General features: G+C 37.9%; 1 protein-coding gene across 1 annotated transcript; it reads left to right on the top strand.

The window, feature by feature from the left end:
- Positions 1–979: 979 nt before the first annotated feature.
- LOC132858862 (leucine-rich repeat flightless-interacting protein 2-like) lies at positions 980–8380 on the top strand. The gene is made up of 17 exons (XM_060889396.1): positions 980–1106; positions 1225–1395; positions 1652–1744; positions 1882–2052; positions 2231–2305; positions 2588–2680; positions 3030–3200; positions 3391–3483; positions 4247–4333; positions 4446–4616; positions 5144–5224; positions 5319–5489; positions 5688–5780; positions 7548–7718; positions 7902–7994; positions 8085–8255; positions 8336–8380. Exons 1-16 carry the CDS (start codon positions 1104–1106, stop codon positions 8187–8189), a joined length of 1842 nt encoding a protein of 613 aa, XP_060745379.1. The 5' UTR covers positions 980–1103; the 3' UTR covers positions 8190–8255; positions 8336–8380.
- Positions 8381–12082: the final 3702 nt, after the last annotated feature.

Genomic DNA, 12082 nt, shown 5'->3' with positions numbered 1-12082 from the left:
GAGGAGGTGTTTTGTCTGTTTGTATTTAGACCCAGTAGAGACACTGAGTACAGATACAGATTGTTCTTTGGTGGAGTCAGACTTGATGTTTGATGCGAATGGAGTCAGAGACACTCAGACTGACAGCATTGTCCTTGAGGTACTCACCAATCCACCATCACTCTAATCTCTACTTCTACACCTCATCACTCTCAGGTCCTTATGGACACTTTCATCACTGTTTGTCTGAGAAAATATTACTCATCTCTCTCTCTCTCTCTCTCTCTCTCTCTCTCTCTCTCTCTCTCTCTCTCTCTCTCTCTCTCTCCCTATATATATATATACGTATATATATATATATATATATATATATATATATATATATGTATATATATATATATATGTATATATATATATATATACATATATATATATATATATATATATATATATATATATATATATATATATATAAAATCAATACAATGCTTTTGTTAGTTAGCTAGTTATTAAGTCGCCCTCAGGGGAGCTAGCTGTTAGCTAATTAGCTGCATTAGCTCATGTGTTAGCTGGGTTTAAGTGAAGTATGTATGTTTGTTCTTACATCTTTTCATAACCTTAGACAATTATAACTGAAGTGTTTATTTTTCCAGGACTAGACTGAAGACTACAGTCATAGAAAAATATGTCCAGAATGAGACGAGTCAGGATGTTTATCAGCATCTGAAAACCTTTACAGATTTTCTGTCAGGTCGTGTTTAGATAATCTCTGGACACTTTTTTATCTTTGAGGTGGACAGAGAGAGCTCCAAGCTGGAGGAGCGAGTGAGGGAGCTTGAGGAACTGCTCTGTGAGGCACACAGAGAGTGTGAGAGAAACAACAAGGTGTGTTAGAAGAAACTCACTGTACAGCTATTGAGAAAAGAAGCTCATATTCAGTAGCTAGAAATATGATGAGCTTGTGTTGTGTCTGTGAGGAAAATATAAATATGAGAAGCACAACTTGGAATCTGACTGTATTGTTAAACCCCTGTGTGTTGTAGGATGGTGAGCGAGCAGAGGAGGCTTACAGCATCCTGCAGTCCCACTATAAAGAGACATTAAAACAGCGGGATGAGTTACTAATGGTATTAACCTTTTTCCTCTCAAAAGGTTTTTATAACTGTTCTGATGAGCAACATGTTGTACTCTGGAGTGTCTGAATGTGTAGATGTAAATAACATGCTTCTGTTATTGAATTTCCAGGTCTCTCTGCCTGAAGCTGAGAGGAAATACAAGCAGGCGATGAAGACGAATGCCCAGCTGGAGAAGGAGAAGTCCAAGCTGATGTCCAGGGTGGACACACTGCAAGGCTCAATGCAGCAGCTGGGTCACCTTCTGTGTGAGACACGCACAGAGTGTATTGAGGCAAAGAGGGTGAGTGAGAAAATCTTTAAACACTTCCTTTAGTAATAATGTGAGGAAGCTTGACTTTCATGCTAACTAGCAAGTTACTTCACAGGCTTTATTTAACTGAGTGAAATAAAAACAGTGGTGGCTCAAGCAGTTAAAGCTCTGGGTTGTTGATCAGAAGTTTGGGGTTCAAGATTGGGGTTTTTAATTATTGTTATACAGGAAGTGGCCTGTTGTCTGTGAACATGTGAACTTCTTTTTCACCATGGCTGTGTTTCAGAAATATGAAGTAGAGCAGAAAATCTGTAAATATGTGCAGAACAAACTTGACGAGAAGAAGGCAAAGCGTAAGGAGAAGCTCATGACACTAAGGGTATGTTTTTCCCCTCATGTGTTTTTGTCCACAAACCTTTTCAGGTGGTTCTGACTGATGAGTCGACTCCTCGAACATGTCTGAATGTGTGTGTAACAGTAAACAAAGCCAAACAGCTTCAGTTGTTACATTTCCAGGAGTCTCTAACTGCAGTTAAGGAGAAATATGAGGAAGCGATGGCGTACATAAGCCAAGTGGAAGACGAGAACTCCAGTCTGAGGTCTGATGTGGAAACTCTACAAGACTCAGTGCAGGAGTTGGACAGAGAGCTCGCTGTGTCCCGGATAACGTGTAAAGAGTTAACAAGAGTAAGTTCGTTTAGAAATAATAGATCATAAGGTCATGATGAGTTACTCCACAGGTTATATGTAGTTTAATAAAATAAACAAACGTTTAGTTTAAGATGCTAGTGTTTATTGTGAATAGAGTTAACACATTGTAGATGTGAACATTTATCTGTTCTTTTTGTCCATGGCTGTGTTTTAGGAATGTGATGGAGCAAAACAGCAGCTGAGGATCCTGCAGTCTGAGTGCAGTGAGATGAAGGACATTTTACTGAAGGTAAGATGTGTGTATTATGAAACCAATAAGCCAGTCTGAGTTCTACTTAACAATGAGCAAATCCTCCATTTTCTACCTCTATATCTGGGCTATGTTAAAGATAGAGGCTCAGGTATTGGTTTGTTAATAGAGCTCATTTAAATGCTGGATATTTTGTTTAAGGCTTAAATCCATGTCTTTTTTTAAATTCACAGTAGTTACTCTGAAGTTACTTCTTTTCAGGTGAAGTGGTCCGTTTAGCACTAAAGTGTAAATGTCTTCTGCTCTATGACTGTGTTTTAGGACTGTGAGAGAATGCCAGAGGTTCACCGTATGCTCATGTCACAAAATGAGGTGATAAAGAAGTTGTTAAAGCAGAATGAAGAGTTAATGCAGGTAAGATCTGTCATGAGGCCATGACTGCTTTTGTGACCTTTACAAGGAAAAATAAATGTGACCCAGAAGAGTTCATTTGAGGTAAACCTTAAATTATATATACTAACCTTTTACATAAATACCTGAAGCTCAAATGCAAAACACGAGACTTTCCAGACTTAATGGTAGAGAGATGTGAGAGAGTCAGAATTAAACACAGGCCTAGTTCTGTATGCAATCAGCTATGACTCCTCATAAAGCGGTCACTCAAACTATGAATCATGTTACAATTCAAAGGACTTCTAATATAGTAAAGCATGGAACCATGAGAGATTTGGGTTTAAGTATTAAACAATAGAAAATCTTCCAGGCCTCTCTGGATGAAGCTGAAAGCAAATATGAGAAGACAGTGATGACCAATGCTGAGCTGGAGAACAAGAACTCTGACCTGATGTCCCTGGTGACCACGCTGCAAGGTACAGTGGAGGTGATGGAGAAGAAGCTCGCTGAGACATGCAGGACATGTGAAGACATAAGGAGGGTAAGAGAGAACATCCTTGTATTTAGCTTTAGAAATAATATGAGGACACTTGATATTCACGCTGCATGATAAGTTGCACCATCAGCTACATCACGTAGTTAAACAAAATGTCTAAAATGATTTCTGGTTTCTGGTCTAGTTTGCTGAAAGTGACCCATTGTAGATAAGAATCATGTAATCTGTGTTTTAGGAGTGTGAGCAAGAGCGGGAGGCTCACGTTAAAGAGAAGTTACGTTGTGCAGACTTTAGGAAAGCTTTAAGTGAGTGCAGTCAGTTACTAAAGGTAAGTCATGTGTGTCAGTTGTGGGTCAGAGATGTAAATACAGTAACTCTTAAACATGGACATTTAGGAACAAATATTTCGTCGTTGTCGGGTGGAATCCTCGTATCTCCAAAACCGTTACTTTTCAGGAAATTAAAAAAACGCCGTACCTTATCTGCAGTGCACAGGGTTTAGTCCGCGTTGCAGTGGATTGTCTTGCGCTAAATTCCTGTCCTCAGACGAGCACCAGAACTAGCGGGGGTCAAGATTTTTTTTTCTTTGAGCCCAGTGTTTTGAAGACATTTACCTCAGAAGACGTGTTGATTCGTTGCGACTCTTCTTGAGGAGATATATGCCTCGAAGCTCTCCCGCGGAGTGAGGAAGAGGTGGACAGTTGAAGTGTCCAATGGAGTTATGAGATTTGCGCTCAAGCTATTTTCAAGACTTTAGATTGGTTAATAACTTGTAAAAATAACAGACCCACGTGGGGACTGATCAATAGCATCGATATGTGAAAAAATATGAAACTGACCAAATTTGGACATACGAGGTTTCCGCCCGACAGCGACGATTTACACTTTAAAACATACGTGACCGTGTGTGTGTGTGTGTGAGGACTCTTCATGTACCTGCTGCCTGATAAGTTACTATATGTTACTACAGTCCAGATGACTCTTGTGTTTTTCTTGCACACTGGAAATCATTCCCCTTAAGCAAGTTTTTTACCTCTATATCCTGATGAACTTGTTATTAGCTGACATTCTGCTTCATGACTATGTTTTAGGAGAATGAACAAGAGCTCGGAGCTCACAATATCCTGATATCACAGTATGATCAGATGACTTTAACACACAATGAGAAGTTACTAAAGGTAGGTTTTTCTTCTCAGGTTACTGTGTGTGTGTGTGTGTGTGTGTGTGTGTGTGTGTTCTTGTTTACTTACTGATTAATGAGATTTCTCATGTCTAAATCTGTGTGTATAGAAACAAATGGCTGAAGCTGAGAAGAGATATGAGCAGGAAAAGGAGACCAATGCTCATCTGGTGAAAGAGAAGTTAGATCTGATGTCCCAGGTGGAGAATCTGAAAGGCAAAGTGGAGGGTTTGGGTGAACTGCTGGCTGAAAAACGCAGGCAGTGTGCTAAGGCCTTGTTGGTAAGTCAGAAAACCCTTCTGTTAAGCAGTTCCTTTAGAAATAACCCGAGGGCTTGTTATGTTCCTGTTACATAATGTTACAATGCAGGTTGTGTACTCGCTCTTCCAAATGTACTGTAACAGCAAGATCAGATCTTTGTTTTGAAGGTTTAAGGTAAATCTGACAATCGATCAGACAGAATTATTGTGTTCATTTCCTGATGCTGCTGATACAATTAATTTAAGCAACGTTCATGAGGTCAAATATAAAGTGTCATTTACTTTAATCACCTTAAAAACAGTCTGTTCCTATCCTTTTGCTCAGCTCCAAATCGTCTGGTCTGCCACCATTTTTTTTGTAACCCATCTAGATGTAAAGATCTGGAAATGAAAGATGTAAATCTGATCTAATACCTCTTTAATACTTCCAGAGTACACTACATACTTGGACAAAATTCATGATACTCTGTTTCCTGTTTATGATCCTGTAGATGTGAACTTTAAGTAGAAAAGATTTTAACCTCTTTTGCTCTCTGGATGTGTTTTAGGAGTGTTCCATTGCAAAGAGCATTCAAACTATGACCAAATCCAAGGAGGAGACTTTAGAGCAGGAAAAAGAATCAATTAGGGTTTGTTTTTCTTCTCTCACAAGCACAGCTGTTATTGTGAAGTGTGTGTCTGTCTGAATGTGTGTAGTAGTAAATAACTTTGTTAAACGTCCAGGTCTCTCTGTGTGAATCTGAGACGAAGTACAGTGAGGTGATGAAGACCAATACTAAGCTGGAGAATGAGAACAGTACCCTGCATTTCACTGTGGTCAGACTGCAAGACTTGGTGCAGAACTTAAAGAAAGAGCTCTCTGCGACCAAGAGAACGTGTAATGCGGCACTGAGAGTAAGTTAGAAAATCCTTGCGTTAAAATCCTTTCATTGTGTTCCTTTTTATTAGAAGTAACATTATGAAATGATCTCACACATTGTTGTAACAAAAATGCAAAAAAAAAACTTAAAACTTAAAAAAAGACTTAAATAGATCACAGCATATGAGGTTTATTGTCGATATAAACATTAAGTGGTCAATGTTGTGTTTTAGGAGTGTGAGCAAGAGCGGGAGGCTTACAGCATCATGCAGTCTCAGTGTGATCAGATGAAGGAAACTCTATCTGACCAAGAGAAATCTCATACGGTATTATTTCACACATTATAGAAGTGTGTGTGTGTGTGTGTCTGTCTGTGTGTGTGTGTGTGTGTCTTTAGTCCACAAGTGACGGACTACAAGGTGGCCAAGAAGTGAAAAACAAAATGACAATTCAGAAACCACAACAACATTTCAGACAAACCGGAAAAGGTAGGAATACTTTGCGATTGGAAGAATTACTGCTGATTGGACGATACATCTGTCACTTAAACTATATAGGCAGTAGGAAATTGTGTATAACTTTATTTCAAGTGCATGTGTGGAGTTCTGCATTCATGTTAAATCTAAGAAAATAACAATCCCATTGTCAAGCAAGAAAAGGAAGAGCATTCATATGCCGTGATTCTTAATATGCTGATATCATCTCATGGCACAAAGATTAGTTTGTGATCTCTAAAAGAGACAAAAACTATCCCAGATTAAATGATGTAAGGAATGCTATAAGAGCAGAGCTGCTCGGACCAGGACAGTTGTTCTGTTACCAGACAATGTGGTTAGAACTTCTGCAGAAACAAGTTGTGTGTTAAACCTGATGACATTATGCTGTTTTGCTGCAAGAACTTAATCCATAAGGAACAGCGCAGAGACACGTCATAGATTTGTTCAACATTATAACTCCATGGGACCAAACTGTCTGTGGCATGTGGATACACTAAAGCCATTTTGTTTCGTTATATCAAGCATTGAAGGTTTATCGAGACATCCTGTGGCTTATTTATAGATTGACTAACAATAATCCTGCAGTTATTACAGACCTACAATAAGAAAAAGGTTCAACTGATGCAATGCATTTAACACTGGACTCATCACGCAGAACAAAGCATGCTGAACTAGTATATTCTGAGTTGATGCCAAGTGAGATCCAACATCTCTAAGCTGGGAGACATTTTACTGGAGTAACATTAGTTTTTATTGTGAGCATATTTAACAAAGGATTAATATGTGTTGACTGCATTGTCTATGAATTTAATAAACAATTACTTCACAAATTGAATGATCTTTACCGTGAGCATTGAGTAGGTGACTATGAAATGATCTGAGATGGTTTGATTAACATTTTGAAATATCCATTTTATAATGGATTTAATATTTTCTCCTGGCACAACTTTATTGCCAGATATGGTGACTTTGAAGAGAAATATTGTTATTCTACAGTAACATGAATTTATCTTTTTTTCTGGATGTTTAATTTTATATCTCAAAAACTTTATTTTCCCCATTATTAAAATGAGAAGGATTATAAAATAGTTTAGCCTTTATATTGTGTGAATCCTTTTGTTAGTTATTACTTGTATACCATATTTTTTGTATTTCTTTAGCTGTGGTGAAGGAGATCGCGGATGCTCGTACAATATAAGTGCGGCTAGTTTAACCGTTCCTTCAGAAATCTCCAGATTTTTTTCCACATGGACTGCAGAAATTTGACATATTATAATCCACAGTAAGGACAATACATTTTTACACATTTCGACTTTCTACTGCTGCAGCCTGCTGTACTTCCTGTATATCTTGAGTGACAGATGTATCATCCAATCAGCAGTAAGACTTCCATTGGCAAACTATACCTACATTTTCCAGTTTGTCTGAAATGTCGTGGTTTCTGGTTTGTTATTTTGTTTCCAGATTTTTTTATTTTGTTTTTCACTTCTTGGCCACCATACAAAACATTCCAGGCTGTTCTGAAGAGTGTTAATTCAATCCATTTGTGTGTGTTGAAGAACATAAAGCCAAAAACTTCATTTGTTGAACTTCCAGGTCTCTCTGGCAAAAGCTGTGGAGAAATACAACCAGGCGATGGAGTCCAACGTTCAGCTGGAGAACGAGAAGTTGGACCTGATGTACCAGGTGCACAAACTGGAAGGCACAGTGCAGCAGCTGGAGGAGAAGCTCTCTGATTCAGCCATGATGTGTGGTGCCATAAAGCAGGTAAGTGAGACAATATTGGTGTTAAGCAGTTTAGTTAGAAATGGTTTGAGGACCCGTGATGAGCGCAATGAGTCACTTATAGTAAGCTTTTCCTCTCATAAATAATTTTCTACTACTGTTATTGCAAAAATCACTACAGTGTTACAATATAGCAATCAGTATATGTATATGGGTGTGCTTTAGAAGTACGAGCAAGAGCGGCAGGCTTACAGCATCCTGAAGTCACAGTACAATCAAATGAAGGAAACTCTACAACATAACGATGAGCCACCGAGTGTAAGTTTTTCTACTCATATAATCATCACCACTGATGTGAACTCTTGTGTCTGACAGTGTGCCAACATGCTTTGGGTGTTAAAATTTCAGGCATCTTTGGCTGAAACTGAGGAGAAACATGAGCCGGCGATGGAGTCCAGTGCACAGCTGGATGACGAAAAGTCTGAGCTGATGTCCCAGGTGAACTCACTATGATGTTTAGTGCAGCAGCTGGAGGAAGAGCTTTCTGAGCCACGCAGGAATTGTGAAGAGATAACAGAGGTGGGTGGAATAATACGTATATGAAGTAATGTGTCATTACTGTTCACTCAGATATGAACAGCACAATGACTGTGTTTCAGGAGAGAGATAGAGAGCGCGAGGCTCCTAATACCCTGGAGATGCAGAACAAGCTGAATGGACTCTAATCTATGATGAGTTACTAAAGTTTGTCTTCTCACTATGTCATGACTGCTATAGTACACAGTGTTTTAATAGTCAAAATTTAAGCTTCTCCCTGATCATCTTACTACATTAAATCTGTTTTTTTCACAGAACTATTGCATAGGACCATCCTGTGATCTTATTAACACCAGAGAAACCTCCAGGGTCAGTGTTTAACACCTGGGTATGCAAAGTCATATGATGACAGTGTTCTGGTTCTTACTAGAACCCAACACATATGTCACAATGGTCTGGAACCTGCTTATCAAATCCCAACTAGTGTTCTCTTGCTCTTCACTGCTGGGCCCTGAGAGGTTTATCCGATGTGAGTGGAGTGGAGAATTGGTGCCATTAAGGGCCCAACCCACGGGACAGATCATAGAACCTTGGGTTACGGTTGTGGCCCTGAGAGCTCAGTTCTAAGCACCAGTAGGGTAACATTCAAACAGCCATTGGCTCAAGTTTCATAGCAATTTAAGTTATTACACAATTCCAAATTGACTGTATATGATTGTAGAAAAAACATTATTCATAATCTCACACTCCACTGTTTATGGTAATTCAGACTCTCTGGTGTTTATAATAATTTATAATCACACAAGTGTTGGAAAATTAGGATGGGTTTCCTTTTGAGTCTGGTTCCTCTACATCATACCAGATAAAGTAGTTTACAGTAAGTACTATGTCAAAAGGTTTCAGCTTTCACACACAAGAGATTACCCAGGTGTTATTCACTATCCCTGGTGGTTAATAGCGTGAAACAGAACGACTGTTAACATGGAGGTCCTCAAGATGAAGTGGATTAAATAAACATTCCTGCAAAAAAGTGTAATATTTGATTTGTACAGTTTAAATCAACTTGTATGTGAATTTATGAAATTTATTGAATTTAGTGCATTAATTTTAATCAGATAGATCATTCAGAGGGAAGTAAAATAACACAATTTTGTTATTTAAACAGGGTCTGTTATTACAATTGATGATAATGTCTAGTTGTCTTGGCTGAAGCACCTGCCTCGGTCCCCGAACATCACCAGAGGGGCTAATTACACCGCCACCTGCTGCCAATTACCCATTTCCTATAAAACTTGAACTTGACTCCAGTGTGAAGTCTCGATTTGCCTCTGCTATCGGTCTGAGCGTTTATTTCCTGTGTCTTCCTGGTTTCTAACATTGTTCTGTTTTGCTCTGATTTACGTTTGTTTGCCACCTGCCCTGACCTTCTGCCTGTGTTACTGATTCTGATTTCTGCCTCACCTACGTTGTTGTGTTTGCCGACACTGACCTAAGCCTGTTGTACCACTAGTTTCTTATTAAAGCGTGCAAATGGATCCTCCGTCTCACGACGCATCATTACACTAGTATAGAATTATTTACAAAACTGGCTTGTAAGTGAATTTTTTCACAATATACAGTGCCTTGCAAAAGTATTCAGACCCCTGAGCAATTATCTCATATTACTGAATTAAAAATGGTCCACTGAATTTCATTCTGTTCATTTCGATTATGAACACTGGAACTCAAAATCAATCATTCTCATGTGATGTTTTTTGTTGGCAAATATTTTCATTTAATATATATATACATAAATGAGTACACCCCAAAATTAGGATTTTTATCAAATTCTCATAGAATATGAGAGCAATTTGCTGTATTTTTCAAAAAACAGTTTTATTATACATTTCATTTTTATTAACATAAGGGTGTGCACACCTAACATCTTTAAAATAATACATTTAATTCAAATGAGGTGTTGTAAAAATGATTACATTGTACAACAGACTGAACTAAATCTAATATTTAGTATGGGCTCCTTGATTTTTAAGAACAGCATGAATTCTTGTAGACATTAAATGAACAAGTTGACAACATACAGCATTCTATCTTTTTTTCATTCTTGATGTATGAACACTATCAGATCATGGATGCTAGATGGACTATGATGTTCAGCTTGTCTTTTCAGAATGCCCCACAAGTGTTCTACTGGGTTGAGATCTGGTGACATGCTTGGCCACTGAATCACTTTTACCCTGTCCCTCCTGAGAAATGAACCAGTGGTCTTAGATGTATGTTTTGGGCCATTATCATGTTGAAAGGTTGCCCAGTGAAATAGGGCACTAGCGTCTCTTTCAGTATTTCACAGTATGTCTGTAAATTCATGATGCCATCTATGAAATGCAATGTCCTGACACCTGCAGCACTCATGCAACCCCACACCAGAACACTGCCACCTCCATGTTTTACTGTTGATACCATGCATTTTTCACTGTACACCTCACGCTTGTGACACCATACAGTTTGGCACCCATCAGAGCCAAAAAACATTAATCTTTGTCTCATCACTCCAAAGTATAGAGTCCCCATATTCTTTGCTTTTGACAACATAAGCCCTGGCAAATTCTACACAGGCTTTTTTGTGCATGGGCTTCAGCAGTGGCTTCCTTCGTGGATACCAGCCATGCATGCCACTCCTCTGCAGTACAGTATACATCGTATGGTGTCATGGGAAACACTCACCCCAGTTTAGCTTTCAAATGATTTAGCCAACTGTGCAGAACTTGTCAACACGGCGATTTTATTTAACTTTTCTCATCACAAAACGCTTTTGACGAGGTGTTAACTTGCAGGGACGGCCTGGACATCTCAGGGAGTTTCCCGCATGCCCATCGTTTTTAAATCTTTGTATTAATTTTGTGACTGTATTCAAGCTTATAAGTAATGCTTTAATCATTTTCTTATAGCCTTGACCTTTTTTGTGCAAAGAAATAATTTTCTTTCTCAGGTCTTGTGACATTTCTTTTCCATGTGCTGCCATTTTTGTCAGCATAACTGTATATATTGGAGTGGATTTTGTCTCTTAAATACCATTCCTAATTGTCAATTATTCTGTGTCCACCTGCGTGTTGAATTCCTGTTAATTACAAATAAATTGTATGCTTTTAATAATACAATCATTGGGGGGTTCTCATTTTTGCATCATGACCTTATCATGATTATTTTGTTAGAATAGTTCAAATTTTGCCTTTGGTACACTCTTAACCCTAATTAGTTGACTTTTCTAGAAATTTGCGAGGAACCACGTTGCACTAAACCATTTTAGTTTTAACACAGGATAAAACTAAACAAGTTAAGTTGTTTGAACATAGAATCTCAAGTCATGCGATAGACAAATCAAGTTTACATTAGTAGTCCTTACTGAAATTCATTAGTTCACATTACTAATGTTTTTGAGCATATGTTTTATAAAATAACTTCAGTTAAACAAATGAGTAAGTAGAATTAAATGTTATATTTAAGCAATGTCTATTAAATTCTCAATGAATTCTCAATGAATAAAACTCAATGTCTAGTAAATGATTACTTAAATGAGATTTAATGAGATTACTTAAATGAGATTTTCATTTCATTTTTTTTTATTGTTTTTAGTAAAAAAACAGGTAACACTGCAATGTACTCAAGTTCACAATGTTAACAATACAGTGTTTATAGGAAAATAAAGCATTAAACTGGATAAAAATAAAGGGAAAAGAGCATGTGCACAGACTCCTGCACACACTGGGGACAACTTTTGCGTTGATAACTGTTAACTCATATCAATAGAGCAACAATATGCAGTTATAACATACAGTAAAAGATAAGCACAGAACACTGGTGAATGTTAAAAG

This window comes from Tachysurus vachellii, chromosome 16, assembly GCF_030014155.1.
Source record: "Tachysurus vachellii isolate PV-2020 chromosome 16, HZAU_Pvac_v1, whole genome shotgun sequence".
Taxonomy (NCBI): Eukaryota; Metazoa; Chordata; class Actinopteri; order Siluriformes; family Bagridae; genus Tachysurus; species Tachysurus vachellii.
The sequence above is the reverse complement of the archived record's forward strand: the minus strand, read 5'-3'. Positions and strand labels throughout refer to the sequence as shown.

Bases quoted from the DNA above. Each gene is read 5' to 3' on its own strand.
- LOC132858862 (XM_060889396.1), top strand. The intron at 2,053-2,230 runs GTAAGTTCGTTT...GCTGTGTTTTAG, and splicing joins CGTGTAAAGAGTTAACAAGA to GAATGTGATGGAGCAAAACA. The intron at 2,306-2,587 runs GTAAGATGTGTG...ACTGTGTTTTAG, and splicing joins TGAAGGACATTTTACTGAAG to GACTGTGAGAGAATGCCAGA.